Raw genomic sequence first — 27608 nt, 5'->3', positions numbered from 1 at the left:
TTCCAGCTTCACTGGTGGGTTTTGCCATCAATACCCGGAAAAAAAGGGCCGAGAGTCAGATGGAGGAAGTTCAAACCCCGCTCCCGGGCAGCCCTCACAGCCAAAGCCTCTTCTACCCTGCGCCCTGCGCCCCGCCCCTCGCCCTTCGCGTCCCGCCCCGGACTCGCTCAAACCCCGCCCTCACGTCTTTTTCCGGTTCGGCCAGGCCCCGCCCACCTCCTCGTGTGTCTGGCTGAGGCCTGGCGTCTGTCCTATGCTGATTGGCACAGGCCCGGAAGTGGATGGTGTGGACTGAGGGCCACACCGTGGTGCGTAAATTTTGCTCTGTTTGTTTTGTCTGCGCTTCCCAGGTCTCTGCTGCTTCCGTACTGGGGGCGTGGAGTATTCCGGACCTGGATATTCCAGCCCCTCTTTGTCAACCCAGAGCAAACTGAGACGGCCGGTTGAGAGTCCGTGAGTCGCTTCCTTTTAAGGTTAAAGTCGTCCTGAGGCTGGCCCCGTCCCCGTTCTTTCCGCAATGGGCCTTGCAGACATCTGTGGCGGAATTTTCGTGCTCAAAACCCTTCCTGTCCCCTCCTTCCGCCTTGCGCTGTTTCAAGTCCTCACCCGGGATTTGGATTCCCGCCGTGGGCGCTTCTCAGCCTCGCTCTTGTGAGGCCCTGGAGCGCAGTGCGCAGCCCCAGTCCCCGGGAGGCGCGCCCTCGGCCCAGTCCTGGGATTTTGCAGACCCCACCCCTTCCGAAGGCGCTGTGGTTCCACACTCCCTCCTCCTGTCGGGCCCGGCTGCTCCCCACTTCCAACCCCTGGAAAACGTGCTCTTCTGGAGGCAGCCCTCTTCTCCCATCCTCGCCCTGTTTAACCGGAAGGCAGCCTTGAGTTTGAGATGTCCAGGTTCTTGGCTGTTTAACACAGAAATAAAAGAAAAAACACAAAATAACAAAGGAGCGAAGCAGGGAAAGTTGAAAGCATTAGTTTACTGAACTGAGAAATCACTCCACAGGGTGGGAGTGGGCCCTAGGGAGCATCTCCAGGTTTACAAAATTTTGGGGGGTTAAAGTCTTTCTTCTGCGGTCCTATGGGCTACCCTTTATTTAGATAAAAGATGTGGCCTTTGGCTGAGGTGAATTGGCCCTGAGGTGAATTGCTCAGGTGAATTAGCCTGAGGCCAGAGCACGTGCGTGCCCGATGCAGAAGGAATAGGCAGTGCTTTGCTCTTTCCCTTTCCATCTGAGATGTGGTGGAAGCGGGAGGGCTGTAGGGAGAGTAGCCTTTGAATCTTCGTTACTCTGAATGGGAAGATGGGGTTTTTCCTTTTCTTCCAGTTTTGGAAGGTTTGCCTTAACTGGCCTTAGATTCCCTGTCCCCACACCCAGGACCCAGGTGTTTCCCTTTTCTCTTTTTTATTAGAGATGGGTATCACTCTGTTACCCAGGAGGGAGAGCGGGGACAGGATCACAGCTCACTGCAGTGTCAACGTTCTGCATTGAAGGGATCCTTCGACCTCAGCCTCCAGAGTAGCTGCGACCACGGATGGGCGCCACCACACCGAGCTAATTTTTGTGTTCGTGGTAGAGACGGGCTTTTGCCATGTTGCCCAGGCTCGTCTCCAACTCCAGGGCTGAAGCCATCCAGCTGCATCGGCCTCCCAAAGTGCTGGGATTACAGGCATGAGCCACCACATCTAGCTGGTTCCTTTCCCTTTTCTTTTCCCTTTCCTGAGATGAAACCTCGCTCTGTCACCCATGCTGGAGTGCAGTGCTGCGATCTTGGCTCACTGCAGCCTCTGCCTCCCGGGTTCAATTAGTTCTCCTGTCTCAGCCTCCTAAGTAGCTGGGACTATAGGTGTGTGCCAGCATGCCCAGCTAATTTTTGTAGTTTTAGTGGAGACCAGGCTTCACAATGTTGGTCAGGCTGGTCTCTGTAGAGCTGAGGGCCCCACAGGGTCGTGGGGTGAGCCTCATGCTGTGCTGAGGCACAGGATCTGAGAAATAAAGAGACAGGACACAGAAGTACAATGAAAACGCAGCTGGGCTCGGCGGGCCATGCCACCTATGAGCAGAGTCAGGAGAGGCCTCGAATGTCAGGAAGCATGAGCATTTATTGTGTATAGGTTAGGGGGCAGGGCAGTGAGTGAAATGATCTTTAAGGATAGTGATAGGGTTGTGAGCAATAAAACATGAGGTCTACCCCCATTAGGTCACCTAGGCCAGGAGGTGGGCACTGCGCAGCAAGGGACCTGTTCCCATGAAGGCAAGGGCCGTGTGCAGTAAGGGGTCCACCCCCATTAGGTCACCGAGGCTTGAAGGTGGGCCGTGCGCAGTGAACAGGGTGCAGTGTGCAATACTTCTGTCTATGGGAAACTACTTCTAAGAAGATTTATAGGAGGATGCTTTAAGTTACACAGCAGTGACAGAGCTGTCAGGGTTATCGCCACCTTCTGGCAGCTTCCAATGGGTACTATGGGAAGATGCTTTTCAAGCAGCACAGTCACCAAGGTGGATTGCCGGTCTGAGGGCAGCCTTCCACAAGAACTGGAGCAAGGTCCTACAACTCCTTTATCAGGAGGAGTGGCTCTCGCCCCAAGCCTGCCATACAGTGGGTATCTTTACAATCCTGAACACTGTCACCTGGGCCATGCGTTCTTGTCCTGGTATAGCTGTTTTTCCCTTAAATTGTGCTCTGCACTGTGTCTGCTCTTGGCATTGCTGTGATTATAAGCTGCTTATTCCTTAATTTATGCTCTGTACTGTGTCCACTCTAGGCATTCCTCCGATTATGATCTAAGATATAATTATAGGTATATATGTAGGGAAATATTCTTTAGGCACTCATACTATCAACTATTATATGATTATATATGGAGTATTATATAAAGGGATCCTTCAAGCCCTATTTCTATAAACTAATATATGATTATGTAAAGGATTATATAAAAGGAAATAGCTGGGTAGTAACACTCTAAAGTGAGATATTCCTCAAGCCCTAACTGTGCCAGGGTTCTGCTTAGCTCTCATTCCTCGGTGCCTATATGGGGGCTTACCCACAGGTCTCAAAATCCTGACCTCGGGATCCACTGCCTTGACCTCCCAAAGTGTTGGGGATTACAGGCATTAGCCACAGCACCCAGCCTGTTTTGTCAGTTTTTTGAGATGGAGTGTCACTTTGTTACCCATGCTTAAGTGCAGTGACAGCATCTTGGATCACTGCAACCTCTGCCTCCCAGGCTGAAGTGATCTTCTTGAATCAGTCTCCCAAGTAGCTGGGACCACAGATGTGTGCCATGATGCCTGCTTAACTTTGCGTATTTTTGGTACAGAAGGCATTTCACTAAGTTGCCCAGGTTGGTTTGAAAGTTCTGGGCTCAAGTGATCTGCCTGCCTAAGCTTCCCAAAGTGCTTGGATTACAGGGGGGAGCCACCATTCCCAGCTGGTCTCGGAATTTTCTAGAGGAGGAAGACCAAGGCAGCCTGTTGTCCCTTGTAGGCCATCACATGGGTATCAGCCACACCTCCTTATCTCAGAGCTTCTCAGGATAACTTGGTGAACTGTCTCCGGCTCTGAGCCTCAGTGACTTCACCTGTAACATATTGGTGAGGAAGAAGACTGGAAAACTCAGAGTGACAGTCACCCCTAAAATGACTGACAAAATACAGTGTGTGGCTTTTCTTCTGAGAGAGGGTAGTGCTCATATTTTTCCCTCCCTCTCTCCCCTTCCTTCTCCTTCTCCCCTCCCTCCCTCCATCCCTCCCCTATCCCCACCTTTCTTTTCTTTTCTCCTTCCCTTCCTTCCTTCCCTCCCTCCCTCTCCTATCTCCCTCGCTCCCTCTCTTCTTACCTCCCTCCCTTCCTCCCTTCCCTCTCTCCCTCCTTTCCCTCCCTTTTCTCTTTTGTTTTCTTTTTTTTCTTTCCTGACACTTTTTCTGTCACCCAGGCTGGAGTGCAGTGGCACCCTCTTGGCTCATTGCAACCTCCACCTTGTGGGCTCAAGCGATTTTCCCGTATTTGCCTCCTGAGTAGCTGGGATTACGGGCACCCACCATCAAGGCTGGCTCATTTTTTTGTATTTTTAGTAGAGACGGGGTTTCATCATGTTTGCCAGAATGATCTCAACCTCCTGAGCCCGTGATGCAACCACCTCATCCACAACGTCTTGGGATTACAGGCGTGAGCCACTGTGCCTTGCCACTGCTCAGTTTTAACTCAAATTTTAAATAGATTCCAGTCCTCCAAAAATTAAAAAAGAAAAAGCACAAGAAGGACAAAAACGGGACTCAAATCACCTTGAGCCTTATCATGATGACGTGCCCATGGTAATCAGGGTACAGCTTAATTTTACATATTTTAGGGAGACATGAGTTAGGAATATATGTAAGAAGTACATTAGTTTGCTCTTGAAAAGTGGGACAATTTGAAGCAAAGGCAAAAAGACTTGAAGCAGGGAGGGGGCATCCAGGTCACACATAAGTGATGCACAAATACCTACAGTGTCCCAGGTGATCATAATTTGTGTGTAGCACTAAGGGTCAAGTTTCTGTGTCCTCCATTTCTGAGGGCTGAGCTGAGCCTCTGATCCACAGAGAGGGGAGGGGCTGGGGCTGTGCCCTGAAGGGGAGCTCAGTCCAGCCCAGCTCCCAACTGCTGCCTGGTATGTGGGGCTTCTCCAGGAGGGGAGTGAGATCTCAAGACCAGGGTGAAACATACACTTGTAGGTCTTCCTGTGGGACTTTCTTCTCTCTGCGTGATCTCTGGTGCAGTGGGCAGCAGAGGCCCATCTTTCTCCAGGGTAATGTCTGCCCCACATGTGTGTTTCTGTCACAGTTAGGGAGTGAGTTGTTTCTAACATTAAGTTTCCAATATTTTTCACATGCAGGGTTGATTTCTAAAGACTCATGTTACGTGAGGAAGCAGCTCGGAAGAGAAAAGAAAAGGAGCCAGGCATGGCTCTTCCTCAGGTAAAGTGACACTCCTCGGTGGGTTCATCTCTTTCATTTCTGAAATGCCAGGTATTGTAGTAGCCAGTCTGTTCTGAGTCTGAAGCGTCCTGCCTGACACGTTGGCTCGCACTTACCCATGCCTTCCTCAGTTCCTGTCATCTGCTGAGATTCCATATTCTGTGACCCAGTGACATGAACTCAGGAAGAGGCTCCACTGGGCATGGTCATGGGAAGGGCTGACACCAGACCTGGATGGACACAGGGTGTGGGCCTTGTGGTGTCAGTGTTGCTGGGCAGCCTGCGTTGTTCAGGGGCCACATCTGGATATCAGCTCTTTGTGACCAAATCAGAGAAACTATGTATAAAACACATAGGTTAATATGCACAGATGTCTGGTAAATTCTGGAATAGGAGACCAATAAGGGGAGATACTTTGTATCTGATTTTGTAATGCAGTGGAAGCCACACTGGTAGATCGACACGTCTCTAACTCAGATCTTTTTTAAGAGACAGGATCTTGGTTCAGGTGCGGTGGCTCAGGCCTGTAATCCCAGCACTTAGGGAGGCCGAGGTGGGTGGATCACTTGAGCTCAGGAGTTCAAGACCAGCCAGGCCAACATGATGAAACCCCATTTCTACTAAAAATACAAAAATTTGCTGGTTGTGGTGGTGCATTGTCAATAATCTCAGCTATTCAGGAGGCTGAGGCAGGAGAATCACTTAAACCTGGGAGGGAGAGGTTGCAGTAACCCAAGATTCTGCCATTGCACTCCAGTCTGCATGACAGAGTGAGGCTTTGTCTCAAAAAAAAAATAAATAAATAAATAAGAGCAAGTGTCGCTCTGTGGCTAAAGTCAGAAGTGCAATGACACAATTCAGAGTTTACAGCAGCCTCAAACTCCTATGCTCAAGTGATTCCCACTTTAGCCTCCCAAGGAGCTAGATGATAGGCATGTATCACCACACATGGCCAATATTTCTATGTATTTAATTATTTGTGAGTCTCACTCTGTCACCCAAGATGAAGTGCAGTGTTGTGATCTCAGCTCACTGACACCTCTGCCTCCTGGGTTCAAGCTATTCTTCAACCTCAGCCTCCTGAGTTGCTGGGATTAGAGGCATGTGCCAATACACAGGCTAATTTTTGTAATTTTAGCAGAGATGGGTTTTCACCATGTTGGTGAGGCTGGTCTTGAACTCCTCACTTTGTGATGTGCCGGCCTTGGCCTCTGAAAGTGCTGGGATTACATACATGAGCCACCACACCCAGCCTTGCTTTTTTGTTGTTGAGACGGAGTCTCTGTCACCCACGTTGGAGTATAGTGGAGCCATCTGGACTCATGGCAGCCTTTGTCTGCTGGGTTCAAGTGACTCTTCTGCCTCTCCCTTCTGTGTAGCCCAGATTATAGACGCCACCACCACAACTATTTTTTTTTTTTAAGACAGGGTTTTACCATGTTGGCCAGGCTGGTCTTGGACTCCTGACCTCAGGTGATCCGCCCGCCTCGGCCTCCCAAAGTGCTGAGATTACAGGCATGAGCCACCATGCCCAGCCTTTTTTCTTTCTTTCTTTCTTTCTTTTTTTTACTTTTTATACTTTTAGTAGAGACAGGGTTTCACTATGTTGGTCAGGCTGGTCTCCAGCTCTTGACCTCAAATGGTTTTCCCGCCTTGGCCTCCCAAAGTGCTGGGATAGCAGGCGTGAGCCACCACACCCCGCCCAGCGTTTTCTTCTTATTTGTATATTTTTCATATTGTCTGTAAAACCGAGACTTCCACAGTGACTTAGGGGATCTTAAAAATGTTTGATGAAAAAGTGCAGTAAAGTGCAACTATAGAAAAGAGTGTTCAAAAAAACCTTAATGTGGATTTGTCAAAACAGTTTGTGATGAAATGGATACTTAATTTCTCTGTTCTCATTTTGTGTGATGGTAATAACTCAGTCCTTCATAATGTTTTGTTGAAATGTGTTTTTCATTTTAGGGACGCTTGACTTTCAGGGATGTGGCTATAGAATTCTCTTTGGCAGAGTGGAAATGCCTGACCCCCGCGCAGAGGGCTTTATACAGGGATGTGATGTTGGAGAACTACAGGAACCTGGAGTCTGTGGGTGAGGAAAATGTTCCTTTAGACATGAGGAATCTCCCTTCTCTATCTTGGCTCTTCCTGCTTTGGATTCTCTGTTGTGATTTTGCCCCATACAGCCTTTTTTTTTTTTTTTTGAGATGTAGTTTTGCTCTTGTTGCCCAGGCTGCAGTGCAATGGCACAGTCTTTGCTCACTGCAACCTCTGGTTCAAGTGATTCTTCTGCCTCAGCCTCCCAAGTAGCTGGAGGGCTAGAGGCATACACCAGCACACCTGGATAATTTTGTCTTTTTAGTAGAGATGGGGTTTCTCTATGTTGGTCAGGCTGGTCTTGAACCCCCGACCTCAGGTGATTTGCGATCCTTGGCCTCCCAAAGTGCTGGGAATACAGGTATGAGCCACCTTGCCTGGTCCCCATATGTGTTTTTGTTGTACATGTAATTGTTTTCTGCAGTGATGACGCTCCTATCTTTCATGGATCGCTGATTCAGGACTCTCCTATGGAGTGGGTTTACATACAAGGAGAAAACTGATGAAGAACACTTAGACTGTTATGATTGAACATTGTCCTGGTCTAGGCAGAGATGCCCTTAGAAACCCTGAGCAGAATTGTCAGCATAGCCCAGGATATGAGATAGAAAGCATGACGCCGACTCGCGAGTGTTTCCTGCTATCATGCTGGTTTTTATTTATTTTTCAGACAGAGCCTCCCTTTGTCACCCAGGCTGGAGTACAGTAATGCAGTCTGGGCTCACTGCAACCTCTGTCTCCCAATTTCAAGTCATTCTTCTGCATCAGCCTCCCTTAATTTTTTTTTCTTTTTCTTTTTTTTTTTTTTTTTGAGATGGAGTTTTGCTCTTGTTACCCAGACTGGAATGCAATGGTGCGATCTCGGCTCACCACAACCTCCGCCTCCTGGGTTCAGGCAATTCTCCTGCCTCAGCCTCCTGAGTAGCTGGGACTACAGGCGTGCACCACCATGCCCAGCTAATTTTTGTATTTTTAGTAGAGATGGAGTTTCACCTTGTTGACCAGAATGGTCTTGATCTCTTGACCTCGTGATCCACCCACCTCGGCCTCCCAAAGTGCCGGGATTATAGGCGTGAGCCACCGGGCCTGGCCGTTAGCCTCCCTTGTAGCTGGGATTCCAAGTGTGCACCACTACCCTTAGCTAATGACTGTATTTTTAGTAGAGACAGGATTCACCTTGTTTTTCAAGCTGGTCTTGAATTCTTGACCTGAGGTGATCCACCTGCCCCAGCCTCCCAAAGTGCTGGGATTCCAGGCATGAGCCATATCCCAGCCCATTCTGGTTTTGAGGAGCATCACAGAAGTGTCCCTCACTGGCACTGTGACAACGTTCACCTCATAAACTATTGATCATCTTCTCTTAGCAGCAGTCAGAGGTGTTGAAATTCCTCCTAGGGAGGATATCATTCTAGCTCACAGCTGCATATTATTGCAGGAATTCAAGCCAAAGAGGGCCAAAGACCATGGAGACTCAAGAGGATATATTGGTCCACTGACTGACAGCAAGGCTAATGCATGTAATGGCCACTAGCCCTGAACAAAAAGAACATATTGCTTTTATACAACTTGAGGCAAGAAAATGAGGCAGAAAACAGGTTTCTGACGAAGACACTTAATTATTGACTTGTGACAAGTTTTACAATCTTGGGAAAATGTGTAGTTTCTTTGTGGTTATCCTGACTTCATAACCTTGCCTCTGGGGTAAGAAAAGCAGGAATTGCTGGGCGTGGTGGCTCACACCTGTAATCCCAGCACTTTGGGAGGCCGAGGCGGGTGGATCACGAGGTCAAGAGATCGAGACCATCCTGGTCAACATGGTGAAACCCCGTCTCTACTAAAAATACAAAAAATTAGCTGGGCATGGTGGCGCATGCCTGTAATCCCAGCTACTCAGGAGGCTGAGGGAGGAGAATTGCCTGAACCCAGGAGGCGGAGGTTGCGGTGAGCCAAGATCGCGCCATTGCACATTGCACTCCAGCCTGGGTAACAAGAGTGAAACTCCATCTCAAAAAAAAAAAAAGAAAAGAAAAGCAGGAATTGCAGAAGAATGTGTGGGCTGCAGGCAGAAAGGTCTGCTCTGGTGCACTTGCCTAAGTCAAGGGGTCTGGGCTAGGTCTGCTCTGCCTCCACTTTCTGTAAATACAGTTTGTATAATTAGCCTGGAATGTGGGCTGTGAGACAAGTTTGCAGCTGAAACTAGTTGGGCTAAGGTGGGAGGGGTTGTTTTGCTTACTATGGTTATTCCTACTAACGTAGTCCCAATGTTAACTATTACTTATTCTATTTTAGTTCTGTCTTTGATTAGTATTTTCCTCCTCATTACCCCCTTAAAAGCTTTCTTTAAAAGGGCTTTATTACTAGAAGTCTTTTCTCTCTCTCTCTCTCTCTTTCTTTTTTTGGAGACTTTACAGTTCACAGTACACGTAATACCAGGATGGAGGTCGGCATGTCATTGAAGTGTTACTGTTTGTCTGCTCGGATGCAGAGCTAGCTTGCCAGTGTACTTTCTCCTGTTGCCATCTATTCTGGATCTCCTGACGGCAGGAGTAGGCAAACTCCTTTGGCTTCTGTTGGCCTCTCTGTGGCTGTGCCTGTCTGAGATTTTTCCCCTGTCTGAGGAATCTTACCCATCACTGACTAACCAGCCATCAGTCTGGGGTCATACAGGGCTCGTGGTGTCATCTTTGGAGGCTTTTGCCTAGCCTGGAGGACAAGACTGAAGATAGGTTACACTTTAGCAAGCTGCTTTATTAGGTTAGGACATCTAATGCTACACTTCATGATTTGACCTACAGGCTCTTCACCTATGCATCTGTACTTCATGTGATTCAGAAAGGGAACAAAAACAGGCAGAGTATGAGGAAGAAAAATACCCTTAGAGGAGTCCTATGTGGGTAGGACTGTCTTCACCATGTGAATTCTCTTCCTGCAAGGAGAAAGGCTGACATGTAGTTAAAGCTGTTATTTGGGATGTAGTGTGCCTAGCCACTACTGCCCCTATGGTTGTTTGAATGCTTCTAAATAAAAGAGTTAAGATAGCCAGACATGGTGGCTCACGTCTATAATCCCAGCACTTTGGGAGGCTGAGGCGGGTGGATCACGAGGTCAAGAGATCGAGACCATCCTGGTCAACAAGGTGAAACCCTGTCTCTACTAAAAATACAAAAATTAGCTGGGCATGGTGGTGCACACCTGTAGTCTCAGATACTCGGGAGGCTGAGAAAGGAGAATTACTTGAACCCAGGAGGCGGAGGTTGCGGTGAACCGAGACCATGCCATTGTTCTCCATTCTGGGTAACAACAGCGAAAGTCCATCTCAAAAAAAAAAAAAAAAAGAAGTTAAGATGCAAGGGAGTATCAGGCATCCGCCTAATATGAGAATTACACTCCCTATAAGAGTTTTGAAGCTGCCAAAAGACAAAAACCACTCTTCAAAAGGAGAATCTGGAGACCACCCTTTCCAAGTTTGGACTGGGACATGAGACATGGGCCTGTTTTTACATTCTGGCAGTGATCTCCATTACTGCTTGTTGATTGTCATCAATTTCTTTCTTTTTCCTTTTCTTTTTTTTTTTTTTTTTTTTTTGAGGCAGAGTTTTGCTCTTGTTGCCCAGACTGGAGTGCAGCGGCACAATCTTGGCTCATTGCAACCTCCACTTCCCGGGTTCAAGTGATTCTCCTGCCTCAGCCTCCTGAATAGCTGGGATTACACACATGCACCACCATGCCCAGCTAATTTTTCGAATTTTTAATAGAGACGGGGTTTCTCCATGTTGATCAGGCTGATCTAGAACTGTTTTTTTTTTTTTTAGAAGGTGGTAGGATGACATATTCAAGGTGCTAAAAGAAAACGACTGCTAAACAAAAATATATATTTTTTTTAAGGAAAGAAAAAAAGGGAGTGAAGGAGAGGAAGGAAGAGGAAGAAAAAGAGGGAGAGAGAATGGAAATGTTGCTTTATTCTAAAAAATGGGTATTAATAATGGTTGATTGATATTTCATTTAAACCTATGAGTAGGTGTGATATGGTACTGACAAGAATGTATATTTTGTATATTTAAAGTGGAGAGCTCTATAAATATTTATTAAGTTTACTTGTTCCGGATCTGAGTTTGGGTCCTGGATATCCTTATTAATTTTCTGTCTCATTGAGTCTAAGTCTCTTTATAGGTCTTACGAATCTGGGTGTTAGGATTGTTAGCTCTTGTTGCATTGATCCTTTTACCACTATATCTTTGTTGCTTTAAAATCTATTTTATCAGATGTGAGAATTGTAACTCCTGCTTTTTATTTATTTATTTATTTTTGCTCTCCATTTGGTTGGTAAAACTTTCTCCATCTCTTTGTTTTGAGTCTTTGTGTATCCTTGCATGTGAAATGGGTCTGGATGTAGCATACTGTTGGGTTTTGGCTGTATCTTTTATTGGGGGATTTAGTCGATTTAAATTTAGGATTACTGCCATTTGATGTTAACTGGCTGTTTTGTCCATTCGTTGATGTAAATTCTTCTTTATGTTGATGCTCTTTACTTTTTGGTATATATATATATTTTTTTTCTTTTCTTTTTTTTTTTTTTTTTTGAGACGGAGTCTCGCTCTTGTTACCCAGGCTGGAGTGCAATGGCGCGATCTCGGCTCACCGCAACCTCCGCCTCCTGGGTTCAGGCAATTCTCCTGCCTCAGCCTCCTGAGTAGCTGGGATTACAGGCACGTGCCACCAGGCCCAGCTAATTTTTTTTTTTGTATTTTCAGTAGAGACGGGGTTTCACCATGTTGACCAGGATGGTCTCGATCTCTTGACCTCGTGATCCACCCGCCTCGGCCTCCCAAAGTGCTGGGATTATAGGCGTGAGCCACCGTGCCCAGCTTTGGTATATTTTTAGAAAGGCTAATACTGGTTGTTTCTTTCTGTGTGTAATGCTTCTTTCAGAAGCTCTTGTAAAGCAGGCCTGGTGGAAATAAAATCTCTGAGTACTTGCTTGTTCATAAAAGATTTTATTTTTCCTTCAGTTGTGAAGCTTAGTTTGGCTGGATATGAAATTCTGGGCTGAAAGTTCTGTTCTTTAAGGATGTTGAATATTGGCCCCCACTCTCTTCTGGCTTGTAGGGTTTCTGCTGAGAGATCTGCTGTAAGTCTGATAGGCTTCCCTTTGTGGGTAACTGACCTTTCTCTGGCTGCCCTTGGTATTTTCTCCTTCGTTTCAACCCTGGTGAATCTAATGATTATGTGCCTTTGGGTTGCTCTTCTTGAGGAATATCTTTGTGGTGTTCTCTGTATTACCTGGGGTTGAATATTGTCCTGCTTTGCTAGGTTGGGAAAGTTTTTCTGAATGATACCCTGAAGAATATTTTCCAGCTTGGATTCATTCTCTCCGTAGCATTCAGGTACACCTATCAAACATAAATTACGTCTTTTCACATAGTCCCATATTTCTTGGAGACTTTGCTCATTCCTTTTTATCCTTTTTTCTCTATTCTTGTCTTCTCATTTTATTTCATTAAGTTGGTCTTCGACCTCTGATATCCTTTCTTCTGCTTGATCAATTCGAGTGTTTAAACCTGTGCATACTTCTCGGAGTTCCGATATTGTATTCTTCAGTTCCATTAATTCACTTATATTCCTCTCTAAATTGTCTATTCTCATTAGGATTTCATCAGACTTTTTTCAAAGTTCATAGTTTCTTTACATTGGGCTACAACATGTTCTTTCAGCTCACAGAAGTTTCTTATTATCCATCTTCTGAAGCCTGATTCTGTTAATGGGATGCGCTCGTTCTCCATCAAGTCTTGCTCCCTTGTTGATGAGGAACTGTGATCCTCTTTAGAGGGAGCGGCATTCTGACTTTGAGTATTCTCAGCCTTTTTACCCTGGTTTCTTCGCATCATCGTAAATTTATCCACCTGTCGTCTTTGTAATTACCAACTTTCAAATTAGGTCTCTGAGTGGACGTCCAAGTTGTTAATTCCCAGGGCCGAAATATGAGCAACCCACTGCACTGGCTAAAACAGCGGCGTTAAGACTGATGGTGCTTTTCTGCTTGGCAATCTCCAGTCTGGCTTCCTTCTTGAGTCTGTAATAGGTGACTCTGCCTCCCCGGAGCTCCAAACGTCGGTCAGAAGGGGAACCAGTCCCATTTACTCTGCACCAATAGCTGCTGTGCTGAGGTGCCGGCAAAACTGCTGCGCCGACCACAAGAGTCACGCTGGCGACCCGTGGGGCTCCTCCACTGGGAATCTTCTGGTCCGTGAGTGAAAAAAATTTGTCTGAAAGTGTGGCGTCCTCTGGTTCTCTGCGCTTTCACTGGGAGCTGCAATCCCAAGATGTTAGCGATCGGCCATCTTGGATCGTTCTCCGATCTTGAACTCTTGACCTCGGGTGATCCACCGGCCTCTGCCTCCCAAAGTGCTGGGATTACAGGCATGAACCACTGCACCTGGCGTATTGTCATCAATTTCTTTTTTTTTTTTTTGAGATGGAGTTTCACTCTTGTTACTCAGCCTGGAGTGCAATGGCACGATTTTGGCTCACTGCAACCTCCGCCTCCTGGGTTCAGGCAATTCTCCTGCTTCAGCCTCCTGAGTAGCTGGGACTACAGGCGCGCACCACCATGCCCAGCTAATTTTTTTGTATTTTTAGTAGAGACGGGGTTTCACCTTGTTGACCAGGATGGTCTTGATCTCTTGACCTCATGATCCACCCGCCTCAGCCTCCCAAAGTGCAAGGATTATAGGCTTGAGCCACTGCACCCGGCGATTGTCATCAATTTCTAAACAATTGGTTAGGTTAAATTTTCCACAAACCCCTCCTTCTGAGGCCAGGAGATTGTTTGGTGCTAGCCTGTTCTGGTATATTGCGTTTCTCATCTGTGTAGCTTGTACAGCTCACAGATCTAAAGCTCTGGATGTTCATTGGTTATAATTTCTAGGACATCCTGTAACCTAATGATGCAGTTTATCATATAACTGGGAGTGTTGTATCCCCACATCCCATCTTGTGTCCCAGTAGCTGGACCATAATTAATTCTTGTTTCTGAGGGTCAGTCTGTGTCTTTCCAGTCTTCTGTTTGTGCATCTTTCTTTGTCTGTTGCTCACCTGCTCTGTTTCTGGACTCATCACATATGGGGTACCCTAATGTTTTCTTCTGCCTCAGTTGAAGCAAAAAGAATGGTGGTTTGATGATGCCTAATACACAAGCCCTCATCCATTTTTCTGGCAACTGTATGTCTGCAGGCCGCAAATCTAATAGAGGCCTGAAGGTGCCCACCAATCATTTGGAACTTCTAGTTGGTACCAAGAATGGTTAAAGGAAGGAAATCTGGAAAATGGGTTAAAACGAGGTGGCTTGGAACTGCTCTTACCTCATGTGTTCTCTCTCCACCACTGGTCTTTCCTGCAGTTTCATTGTAATATTCCTGTGCTAGACATCTAGTTCACATACTGGATTAGTATAGGTGGCTCCCCAGTGGGCAGCACAGTACCTTTCTGTAATAGAAGTCTTTAGAAGCCAAGTATTCAAGGCTGTAATAACTCTGGAGTATTTGAGGCAGAAAGGGTTAAAGTGTAATTGTCTTGGGGTAGCAATTCCTTCACTTCCCAAGGCCACTGGTCCCACATGTTAGTTCCTCCACATACATAACATGAGGAGACTCCTAGATTTTTTTGTTATACTTCCAGCTGACTGAGCAAATAGATTCCTAGTGGTGGAAGGTGACTCAGGAGTTGCTTGGTTAAGATATTCATCAAATGACTTCAAGACTCAAACCCACTGTGAGGGTCGATGAACTCAGGTCTTTTTGATGATACAGAAAAACACAGTGTGCCAGGTGCTGTGGCTCACGCCTATAATCCCAGCCCTTTGGGAGGCTGAGGTGGGTGGATCACAAGGTCAAGAGATCGAGACCATCCTGGTCAATGAGGTAAAACCCCATCTCTACTAAAAATACAAAAATTAGCTGGACATGGTGGTGTGCACCTGTAATCCCAGCTACTCGGGAGGCTGAGGCAGGAGAATTGCTTGAACCCAGAAGGCGGAGGTTGCAGTGAGCCAAGATCATGCCATTGCACTCCAGTCTGGGTAACAACAGCAAAACTCCGTCTCAAAAAAAAAAAAAGAAAAGAAAAAGAAAAACACAGTGTCTCCATTTGCCCATTGTTTAAGATACACAAGGCCTAACTTTCTTTTCTGAGCATTTTCTTCATCTACCTTAGTTAAATTATTATATCCTATTAGTACTTTGATGCCTGTGGTCTACATAGGTGAGTTTGTGTCTGCGAGTGAATTCTATGAGGTTGCAGACTCCTCCTTCATCTACTATTTCACGGTTACTGTAATCATACCAGCTTAGAGCACCACTGATCCGCACTGTGATTTGAGTAAGCACAGCCTGCTTCCTTTGCGGATTACAGGTTTACAGCTATGCCATGTGCACATGGGTAGGACTTTTCTTTTTTCTTTTTTGGAGAGGAAGTTTTGCTCTTGTTGCCCAGGCTGGAGTGCAATGGCACGGTCTTGGCTCACCACAACCTCTGCCTCCCATGTTCAAGCAATTCTCCTGCATCAGCCTCCAGGGTAGCTGGGATTACAGGCATGCACCACCAAGGCTGGCTAATTTTGTATTTTTAGTAGAGACTGGGTTTCTCCATGTTGGTCAGGCTGATCTTGAACTCCTGACCTCAGGTCATCCACCTGCCTTGGTCTCCCAAAGTGCTGGGATTCCAGGTCTGAGCCACTGCCCCCAGCCTCAGACTTTTCTAACAGGGGTGTTATAGCATGTTGGGGCTACAACTATTTTTCTAAGAAGTGTGTTTATTATCTGATAGGCATCTAAGTATACAAACACGGTTCCTTGATGACAAGGGGGTACCCAAGTTAATTTGTAAAGGGTTTCTTCTCCTGACTTTTTACAGAGCGCAAACCAAGTCCCAGGTAAAAGTTTGGGTTCATAGCACACATAAGGCTGAGAATCACCTGGATCACAAATCAAATGGGTAGTTTGATTATATACACAAGTTCCTAGGGAAGCTCCTGTACACTCATAATGTGTTTGGCATGGTAAGGTCTTATTCATGTAGTGTGGGTGCACATAGGACACCCACTCATGACTTCCCCACTTACTAAATTTGCCATCAGGGCTAACATAAGCAAAATGAAAGGCAACATTTTTACACTAAGGCTGAACAAAAAATGCTTTTTCCTGGGAGAAAAGTTTTGCAGCGACAACATAATAACAGGATGGTTAATATTACTGAAATATCAGCAGAGCTTTAGATTTCACCTCGCATCTACTTATCCGCTGGAGAGTCCTCAAGCTCCGGCTGTGTGCTGACTAGTCAGCTTCTGGTTGTGTGACTAGAGCAGGGCTTGATGGTTCCTCAGTGTCAACTGTGTCTGAGACTGAACCGGCTGGTCCTGGTCCTAGTCGATGATGCGTCTCAAAGTTAGCCTTGTGGGATGCTCTGGTTCTAGCTGACTGGTCCACTTGTCTTGGGCTTATGGCTTTAACTGACAGTTAATCCAGGAACAGCTTCAGCCACTTTAACAGCAGTGGGGGCGGATGTTATTTCTCCTATTTCCCTAAGATCTCCTTTTACCTGGGTCATGAGGAGAGGTGGTCTCCCAAAGAAAACTTCATATGGCGAATATCCAGTCTGTTTGGTTGGGGTGCATCCAACTCAGAGAAGGACCATGGGCAAGACTTGATCCCACGGTAAGTGGGTCTCCTGACAGAATTTCTTCAGCAGTTGTTTTCATGTCTGGTACATTCACTCTACTCTTCCTGAACTCTGGGGATGGTAGGCAATATGTAATTTCCAATTTATTGTTAAAAACCAAGAGATATCTTTAACAATCTCAGCTACAAATGCCAGTCCATTGTCAGATCCTAGACTCAGAGGCAGCCCAAGCCTAAGGATAATATCCTTCAATAAGGCTCTGCTCGCTTCTCTGGCCTTTCAGTTTAAGTGGGGAATGCCTCGACCCAACCAGAGTAAGTCCACACAAATACTAACATATACTGATAGCCTTCTGCTTGGGGCAATTCGGTAAAATCCACAGATGGGGTTTCACATGGGATTGCTCCTATTCCTTGAATTTCTGGGGGCCAAACTGGCCCCTGCCTCGGATTGTTTTGGGCACAGGTTAAGCATGTTGCACAAATAGCACTGGTGATGGCACTGAGACATGGCATGGAAAAATGGCACCCTATTAGGGCTTCTAAAGCTGTCTTCCTCATATGTGTTCCTTTATGGAACTGCTTCATAAACTTAGGGGTCATTATGTTGTGAATGGCCAGCCTCCCATGTGAGAACTACCACCACTCACTTTTGATGTAATTCCTGGCCTCTTGAGTGAACAGGGCCTTTTCACTAGGGGAGTAACTAGCTTTTTCCATAGGTAGAGGTTCTGGAAGAAGCAGCATTGCGAAAGCCTGCCCTCTGATGATGTAATTACTGTAGCGGCTTGCCTAGCCTCTCTGTCTGCTTTCCTGTTCCCCCTAGACTCATAGGACCCATCTGCTTGGTGTTCTTTGCAGCACATAATGGCTACCTTTTCTGCTGCCCATACAGCATGTAAAAGCTGCAAGATTTGCCAGGTGCAGTGGTTCACACCTGTAGTTGCAGCTCTTTGGGAGACCGAGGTGGGCAGATAACCTGAGGTTGGGAGTTGGAAGACCAGCCTGGCCAACATGGTGAAACCCCATCTTTAATAAAAATATAAAAAATAGCTGGGCATGGTAGTGAGAACCTGTAACCCAGCCACTTGGGAGGCAAAGAATCACTTGATCCTGGCAGGCTGAGGTTGCAGTGAGCCAAGATCATGCCACTACACTCCAGCCTAGGTGACAGAGTGAGACTCTGTCTCATACCCAAACAAACACAGAAAGATTTTTTTAAAAAATTAGCCAGGCTGTAGTCCCAGGTACTCAGGAGGCTGATCCTGGAACATCTCTTTAGAAAGGAGAATCATGCCATTACACCCCAGCCTGGGTGACAGAGTGAGACTCTGTCTCATACCCAAACAAACACAGAAAGATTTTTTTAAAAAATTAGCCAGGCTGTAGTCCCAGGTACTCAGGAGGCTGATCCTGGAACATCTCTTTAGAAAGGAGAATCATGCCATTACACTCCAGCCTGGGTGATAGAGTGAGACTCTGTCTCATACCCAAACAAACACAGAAAGATTTTTTTAAAAAATTAGCCAGGCTGTAGTCCCAGGTACTCAGGAGGCTGATCCTGGAACATCTCTTTAGAAAGGAGAATCATGCCATTACACCCCAGCCTGGGTGATAGAACATAACGCAGTCTGAAAAACGAAGAAAGAAAGAAAGAGCTTTAACTAGGAAGCTTAAGATAGAAATTTATTTTATTATGAATCTGGAAAGTGGGAGATTCAAGAGCAAGGTGAAGCCAAACTGGTTCCAGAGCAAAGCCCTCTCAAAAAAAAAGAAGAAGAAGAAATGAAAATGGAAGCGCTAGACCTATCCCGAGTAGCCAACACCCATGACCAAGTTCTCTCAGAGGCCCCACCTGCAGGGACATCCTGTTGGAGAACAGGAAATCTCAACATGGCTTTTGGTCAATACCAACATTCAGCCCAGGGAGGCTGCATTAGGATTTTTGTGTTTTTATTGTGCAGTTTGTTTTATACAGTGTTTTCTCTGATCTCAGTTTATAAATTTTCCCAGTACACATTCTGTGTTTTTTTTGTTTTTTTTTTTTTTTTTGAGACGGAGTTTCGCTCTTGTTACCCAGAGCTGGAGTGCAATGGCGCGATCTCGGCTCACCGCAATCTCCGCCTCCTGGGTTCAGGCAATTCTCCTGCCTCAGCCTCCCGAGCAGCTGGGATTACAGGCACGTGCCACCGTGCCCAGCTCATTTTTTTGTAATTTTAGTAGAGACGGGGTTTCACCATGTTGACCAAGATGGTCTCGATCTGTTGACCTCGTGATCCACCCGCCTCGGCCTCCCAAAGTGCTGGGATTACAGGCTTGAGCCACCGCGCCCGGCCACATTCTGTATTTTATGTTATGCATAGTGAACCAGATAATCTAAGGCCATGTGTATGTATAGAATTGCTGAACTGCCCGGCTGTGACGTCACTGGAGCGGTGACGTCATAATTGCAATCTCCAACACTGCTAGTCAGTTTGTTTTCTTTTCTGAGATGTAATCTCACCCTGTTACCCAGGCTGGAGTGCAAGAATGTGATCTTGCCTCACTGCCACCTCCGCCTGCTGGGTTCAAATGGTTCTCCTGCCTCAGGCTCCCAAGTAGCTGAGATCACAGGCACCTGCCACCATGCCCAGCCAAGTTTTTTTTTCTATTTTTAGTAAATACAGAGTTTCACCATATTGTCCAGGCTGGTCTCAAACTCCTGACCTCATGATCCACCCACCTCAGCCTCCCAAAGTGCTGGGATTACAGGCGTGAGCCACTGCGCGTGACTGTTAGTCACTTCTTATTCCTTCTAATGCTTTGTATTTTCTTTTTTCTTTTTTGAGACGGAGTTTCGCTCTTGTTACCCAGGCTGGAGTGCAATGGCGTGATCTCGGCTCACCGCAACCTCCACCTCCTGGGTTCAGGCAATCCTCCGGCCTCAGCCTCCTGAGTAGCTGGGACTACAGGCACACGCCACCATGCCCAGCTAATTTTTTGTATTTTTAGTAAAGACAGGGTTTCACCATGTTGACCAGGATGGTCTCGATCTCTTTACCTCATGATCCACCCGCCTCAGCCTCCCAAAGTTCTGGGATTACAGGCGTGAGCCACTGCACATGACTGTTAGTCACTTCTTATTTCTTATCTTGCTGTGTGTTTTCTTGACCTCACACATCAGAAGGTAGTGATCTTAACATGTGTTTCAGTTCTTACATTGCGTGCTGGTGGTAAGTAGCAGTTGTGCCGTTTTTCTAGATTGGGAATTGCTTAGAATTCTGCAGGCTGTATAAATGTACTTATTTGCTTCCTGGCCTTATAGTATTTTACTAATATGTATGATTTTACATAAAATAATAAAAATTATGGGTTACAATATTTTTGTTATGTGGTATGCAATACAGCTGACACACTCCACTCGTTAATGTCGGAATGTGCCACCAGGCGTGGTAGCTCACACCAATAATTTTAGGATTTGGGGAGGTTGAGGCAGGTGGATCGCTCGAGGTCAGGAATTCAAGACCAGCTTGGCCAACACGGTGAAACACCATCTCTACTAAAAATACCCCATCTCTACTAAAATTTGTCAAGCATGAAGGCATGTGCCTGTAATTGCAGCTACTTAAGAGGTCCAGGCAGGAGGAATCACTTGAACCCAGGAGGCGGAGGTTGTGGGGAGCCGAGATTGTGCCCCATAGCACTCCAGCCTGGGTGAGAGATCATCACTCTGTTTCAAACAACAACAAAAAATTACAAAAAAAATTTTTAATAATGCAGGGCTAGGCACAGTTGCTCACACCTGTAATCCCAGAACTGTGGGAGGCCGAGGTGGGCGGATCACCTGAGGTCAAGAGTTTGAGACCAACCTGACCACCATAGAGAAACCCAGTCTCTACTAAAAATACAAACATTGGCTGGGTGTGGTGGCACATGCCAGTAATCCCACCTACTCAGGAGGCTGAGGCAGGAGAATATCTTGAACCCAGAGGTTGCAGTGAGCCAAGATTGCATCATTGCATTCCAGCCTGGACAATGAGAGCAAGACTCCATCCCAAATTAAAAAAAAAAAAAGAAAAAAAAAGTCACAGTGCCAGACCTGCATGGCATGTATTCAGAAAAATATTGTATTAACATTTTCTATTTTTTTTTTTTAGAAGGAATCTCACTTTGTCACCTGGGCTGGAGTGCAGTGGTGGGATCTTGGCTTATTGCAACCTCTGCCTCCCATGTTAAAGTGATCCTGTGCCTCTGGCTCTTGAGTAGCTGGAACTAAAGGCATGGGCCACCACGCCTGGCTAATTTTTGTAATCCATTTTTTTTTTCTTTTCTCCTGAAATTCTGTAGGATAGCACAGAATTTTTGTAATCTTTTCTTATCTACAGAGTGCTTTGATTGTGTGACAATACAGAATTTCCATTGATTTTGGTTATTTTTACATGAGCTTGTTGTGGATTATTTACCAACATAGTTTATTATATGGTCCTTTAGCATTTATTGGTATATAGTAAAAATACTGTCAGTATTTTGTCATGATATTGGAAAGAGGCTTTCACAGAAATGATTTAAAGTCCATATAATCGTCCTTTATTTATTAAAGAATCTCACTTTTGTGTTTCTAAACTTTAAGATCATGCCTGGGAAGTTTAAAATAAATATTGCTGGGCCGGGCGTGGTGGCTCATGCCTGTAATTTCAGCACTTTGGGAGGCTGAGGCGGGTGGATCATGAGGTCAAGAGATCGAGACCATCCTCATCAACATGGTGAAACTCCGTCTCTACTAAAAACAAAAAAAATTAGCTGGGCATGGTGGCGCGCGCCTGTAGTCCCAGCTACTTGGGAGGCTGAGGCAGGAGAATTGCCTGAACCCAGGCAAAACTCTGTCTCAAAATAAATAAATAAATATTGTTTTTTGTATCATATTTACACATTTCAGTATTTCTTTTTTTTTTTGAGACGGAGTTTCGCTCTTGTTACCCAGGCCAGAGTGCAATGGCGCAATCTTGGCTCACCACTACCTCCACCTCATGGATTCAGGCAATTCTTCTGCCTCAGCCTCCTGAGTAGCTGGGATTACAGGCACGTGCCACCATGCCCAGCCTATTTTTTTGTATTTTTAGTAGAGACAGGGTTTCACCATGTTGACCAGGATGGTCTCAATCTCTTGACCTTGGTGATCCACCCACCTTGGCCTCCCAAAGTGCTGGGATTACAGGCTTGAGCCACTGCACCCGGCCAGTACACATTTCAGTATTATTTACCCTCTGTACTGAATTGGAAACCTATTTATGTTTATATTTTGTAGATATCTCTTCCAAATGCATGATGAAGATGGTCTCATCAACAGGACAAGGTAATACAGAAGTGTTCCACACAGGGACATGGGAAACACATGAAAGTCATCACACTAGAGATTTTTGCTTCCAGGAAATTGAGAAAGATATTCATGACTTTGAGTTCCAGTGGCAGAAAGATGAAAGGAATGGCCATGAAGCACCCATGACACCGATCAAGAAGTTCACTGATAGTAAAGACCGATATGATGACGGGTGTGCCGGCAACGAGCCTATTAAAGATCAGCTTGGATTGAGCTTTCATTCGCATCTGCCTGAACTGCACATATTTGAGACTGAAGGGGACATCGATGATCAAGTTGAGAAGTCAATCAACAATGCTGCTTTGGTTTCAACATCCCGAAGACATTTTTGTAGGCCCCAAACTTATATTTTTAATAACTATGACAATAATTTTCTCCATTCTTCATTACCCACACAAAAACAGGAAGGTCACATTAGAGAAAAATCTTTCCAGTGTAATGAGAATGGCAAAGCCCTTCATTGTAGCTCACTCTTAAGGAAACATCAGACAATCCATTTAGAAGAGAAACAATATGAATGTGATGTATGTGGAAAGGCCTTTAATCAGAAGCGATACCTTGAACGCCATCGTAGATGTCACACTGGTGAGAAACCTTTCAGGTGTAAAGAGTGTGGCAAGTCCTTCATTCAGATGTCATCACTTACCTGCCATCGTAGACTTCATACTGGAGAGAAACCTTACAAGTGTAATTTGTGTGGCAAGACCTTCCGTCAAAATTCAGCCCTTGTGATTCATAAGGCAATTCATACTGGAGAGAAACCCTACAAGTGTAATGAGTGTGGCAAGGTTTTTAATCAACAATCAAACCTTGCAAGTCATCATAGACTTCATACTGGAGAGAAACCTTACAAGTGTAAAGTTTGTGACAAGGCTTTTGGGTGTTATTCACACCTGGCACAACATACTAGAATTCACACTGGAGAGAAACCTTACAAGTGCAATGAGTGTGGCAAGACCTTTGGTCGAAATTCAGCCCTTGTAATTCATAAGGCAATTCATACTGAAGAGAAACCTTACAAGTGTAATGAATGTGGCAAAGTTTTTAAACAACAGTCAAGCCTTGCACGTCATCATAGACTTCATACTGGAGAGAAACCTTACAAGTGTAACGAGTGTGGCAAGACCTTCAGTCAGATGTCATCCCTTACGTGCCATCATAGACTTCATACAGGAGAGAAACCTTACAGGTGTAATGAGTGTGGCAAGACCTTCAGTCAGACATCATCCCTTCTATGCCATCGTAGACTTCATACCGGAGAGAAACCGTACAAATGTAAGGTTTGTGACAAGGCTTTCAGGCGTGATTCACACCTGGCACAACATACTAGAATTCACACTGGAGAGAAACCTTACAAGTGTAATGAGTGTGGCAAAGCCTTTAGTGCACAGTCAACACTTATTCACCATCAAGCAATCCACGGTATAGGGAAACTTTACAAATGTAATGATTGTCACAAAGTCTTCAGTAACGCTACAACCATTGCAAACCATTGGCGAATCCATAATGAAGAGAGATCTTACAAGTGTAATAAATGTGACAAATGTTTTAGACGTCGTTCATACCTTGCAGTTCATTGCCGAATTCATACTGGAGAGAAACCTTATAAGTGTAATGAGTGTGGAAAGACCTTCAGTCACACGTCATCCCTTTTATGCCATCGTAGACTTCATACTGGAGAGAAACCTTACAAGTGTAATGAGTGTGGCAAGACCTTCCATCACAATTCAGCTTTTGTACTTCATAAGGCAATTCATACTGGAGGGAAACCTCACAAGTGTAATGTGTGTGGCAAGATCGTCGGTCACAGTTCAGCCCTTGTAATTCATAAGGCAATTCATACTGGGGAGGAACCTTACAAGTGTAATGCATGTGGCAAGGTTTTTAAACAACAGTCAAGCCTTGCACGTCATCATAGACTTCATACTGGAGAGAAACCTTACAAGTGTAATGAGTGTGGCAAAGTTTTTAATCAACAAGCAACGCTTGCACGTCATCATAGACTTCATACTGGAGAGAAACCTTACAAATGTGAAGAATGTGACAAAGTTTTCAGTCGCAAATCATATCTTCTAACACATAGGAGAGTTCATACTGGAGAGAAACCTTACAAATGTGAAAAATGTGACAAAGTTTTCACTCGCAAATCACACCTTGAAACACACAGGAGAATTCATACTGGAGAGAAACCATACAAATGTAAGATTTGTGACAAGGCTTTTGCGTGTAATTCATACTTGAAAAAGCATACTAGAATTCACACTGGGGGAAAACCTTACAAGTGTAATTAGTGTAGCAAGACCTTTAGTCAAAATTCAGGTCTTTCAGTTCATAAGGCAATGCATACTGCAGGGAACCCTTACAAGTCTAATGAATGTGGCAAGGTTTTTAATCAAAAATCAAACCTTGCATGTCATCATAGACTTCATACTTAAAATAAACCTTACAAATGTGAAGAATGGGACAGTTTTCAGGCCCAAATCACACCTCGTTTATACCTTGCAGTACGTTGGCAAACTCATACTGAAGATAAAGTTTGCAAAATAAGTGTGGCAAGACCTTCCGTTACAGTTCATCCATTGTGATTCAGAAGGCAATTCATACTGGAGAGAAACCTTACAAGTGTAATGAATTTGGCAAGGTTTTTAATGACCAGCCAAGCCTTTCAGTTGATCATAGACTTCATACTGGAGAGAACCCTTGCAAGTGTAATGAATGTGGCAAGGTTTTTAATAAAAAATTTAGCCTTGCACGCCATGATAGGCTTCATACTGGAGAGAAGCATTACAAATGTGAAGATGTGATAAAGCTTTCAGTCGCAAATAACACCTTGAAAGACACAGGAAAATTTAATTTGGTAATCAAGTAGAGAATTCTATTAATGATGCTTTCTTTGTTTCAACATCCCAAAGAATTTATTGTAGGCCCAAAACCCATATTTCTAATAACTATGGGAATAACTTCCTTCATTTTTCATTACTCACACACAAAGTACAAAGGAGAGAAAAATCTTTCCAATATAATGAGAGTGGTAAAGCCTTTAATTATAGCTCACTCTTAAGGGAACATCAGATAATTCATTCAGGAAAGAAACAACAGGCTGGGCACGGTGGCTCACGCCTATAATCCCAGCACTTTGGGAGGCTGAGGCGGGTGGATCACGGGGTCAAGAGATCGAGACCATCCTAGTCAAGAAGGTGAAACCCCGTCTCTCCTAAAAATACAAAAATTAGCTGGGCATGGTGGTGTGCGCCTGTAGTCCCAGCTATTCGGGAGCCTAAGGCAGGAGAGTAGGTTGTGGTGACCTGAGATCGTGCCATTGCTCTCCAGTCTCGGTAACAAGAGTGAAACTTTGTCTCAAAAAAAAAAAAAAAAACAACATAAATGTGATGTATGTGGCAAAGTCTTTAAACAGAAGTGATACTTTGCATGACACCTTACAAGTGTAACGAGTGTGGCAAGACCTTCAATCAGATGTTCCTGCTTCTGTGCCATCGTAGACTTCATACTGGAGAAAAGCCTTACTAGTGTAAGCTGTATGGCAAGACCTTCAGTCAGACATCATTCTTTGTAAACTGGAGAGAAACCTTAGAAGTGTAATTTATGTGGCACTTAAATAGTGAATAATTAGGCTTTCTCATACTGGAGAGAAACCTTACAAGTGAAATTTATGTGTCAAGACCTTTAGTCAGAAATCATCCCTTGCACATCATCATGGACTTAATACTGAAGAGAACCCTGACAAAAGTAATGAATGTGGTAAGGTTTTCAATCAACAAGCACACCTTGCGCGTCATCATAGACTTCATACTGGAGAGAAACCTTAATGTGACACAAGGTTCAGTTGTAAATAACATGAAAGATACAGAATTCATTCTGGAGAGAAACCATACAAATGTAAGGTTTGTGACAACACTTTTGGGCGTGCTTCATACTTGGGACTACGTACTGTGTTCACAGTGAAGAGTAACCATACAAGTGTAATGAGTGTGGCGGAGCCTTTAGTGGACAGTGAACACTTCACCATCAAACAATCCACGGTAGAGGAAAACTTTTCTAATGTAATGGTTGTCACAAACCCTTCAGTACCTCTACAACCATTGCAGATCACTGGAGAATCCCTAATGAAGGAGATCTCACAAGTGTAATAAATGAGGCAGATTTTTCAGACATTGTTCATACATTGCAGTTCATTGGCGAATTTATACTTGAGAGGAACCTTACAAATATGATTGTGTCAAGGTCTTCAGTTAAGCTTCATCTTATGCAAAACATAGGAGAATTCATACAGGAGAGAAACATCACAAGTGTGATAATCGTGTCAAAGTTTTTACTTCACATTCACGCCTTATTAGACATCAGAGAATCCATACTGGACAGAAATATTACAAATTTCGATTAAGTGTGGCGAGCTCTTCAGTCCAAGGTCACTCCTTGCAGAACATCAAAAAATCCATTTTTGAGATAACTATTCCAAATTCAATGAGTCTAGCAAACCATCAAGCATTAATTGACATTAGAGTCAGTGCAGCATTGACTTGAGTTTGAGTTGACTTAACATTGAGTTCAGGCATTAATTGATATTAAAGTGTTTATATTAAGAGGATTGGGCTGGGCATAGTGACTCGCAGCTGTAATTTCCACAGTTTAGGAAGCCAAGGTAGGTAGATCACTTGAGGTCAGGAGTTTGAGACCAGCCTGGAGAAGAGATGTGAGCCACTTTACCCAGTCTTATTTCTTAAAAAAAAAAAAGATAGGGATTTTTATGGGTATTTTGTGGAATCTAAATCACATTGGTTTTTATAATCATTTAACAATATTAATGCTTCCAATCCATTAAAATGCTTGTATCTCCACTTAGTTTTTTTGATCAATGTTTGTAGATTTCAAGGTACAAGGTTCTAACTTTCTTAAGTTGATTCCCAAGTGTTTAAGTTGTCTAGCAAATGGAAGTGTGTTCTTCATATTTTTTTAAAATTATTGTTAAATATGGGAATTTAACAAAGTTTTGGTGCTAGTTTTCTATGCCGCAAGTACACTGAATTTGTTTATTAGTACCAGTAGTATAGTATTTTTTGTTCATTCTTTTTGATTTTCTTTTTTTCTTTTTTTGAGATGGAGTTTCCCTCTTCTTTTCCTGGCTGGAGTGCAATGGCACAATTGTAGCTCACTGCAATTTCCATGCCCCGGGTTCAAGTGATTCTCCTGCTTCAGTCTCCCAAGTAGATCAGATTATAGGTGCTGCAACCATGCCCACCTACTTTTTTTGTATTTTTAGTAGAGACTGGATTTCACCGTGTTGGCCAGGCTGGTCTCAAACTCCAGACTTCAGGTGATCCGCCCACGTCAGCCTCCCAAAGTGCTGGGATACATGCATGAGTCACTGCACCCATTCTGTGATTTTCTGCATAGAAGATCATGTTATCTACAAACAAATATAACTTTCTTTCTTTCTGACTTAGATGAGGGTTTTGTTTTTGTCTATTCAATTTACGTTGTAAAATGTATTTTCTGTTTCCTGAAGTAAATTTT

The 27608-nt window shown here is 44.6% G+C and overlaps 1 protein-coding gene across 3 annotated transcripts; it reads left to right on the top strand.

Moving 5' to 3' along the window:
• The first annotated feature begins 279 nt into the window (after window positions 1-279).
• LOC100391935 (uncharacterized) lies at window positions 280-26932 on the top strand. Of its 3 annotated transcripts, none has more exons than XM_035283663.3 (4): window positions 280-308; window positions 4871-4952; window positions 6918-7044; window positions 22005-26932. In XM_035283663.3, the coding sequence occupies exons 2-4, from the start codon at window positions 4890-4892 to the stop codon at window positions 24365-24367; spliced, it is 2553 nt and encodes an 850-aa protein (XP_035139554.1). In that variant the 5' UTR covers window positions 280-308; window positions 4871-4889; the 3' UTR covers window positions 24368-26932. The 3 variants fall into 3 exon arrangements, with proteins under 3 accessions (XP_035139554.1, XP_035139553.1, XP_078217287.1); XM_035283662.3 differs by having other exon boundaries at window positions 280-453; XM_078361161.1 differs by having other exon boundaries at window positions 280-473.
• The last annotated feature ends 676 nt before the right edge of the window (window positions 26933-27608 follow it).

Source organism: Callithrix jacchus, chromosome 22 (assembly GCF_049354715.1).
Source record: "Callithrix jacchus isolate 240 chromosome 22, calJac240_pri, whole genome shotgun sequence".
Lineage (NCBI taxonomy): Eukaryota > Metazoa > Chordata > Mammalia > Primates > Cebidae > Callithrix > Callithrix jacchus.
The sequence above is the reverse complement of the archived record's forward strand: the minus strand, read 5'-3'. Positions and strand labels throughout refer to the sequence as shown.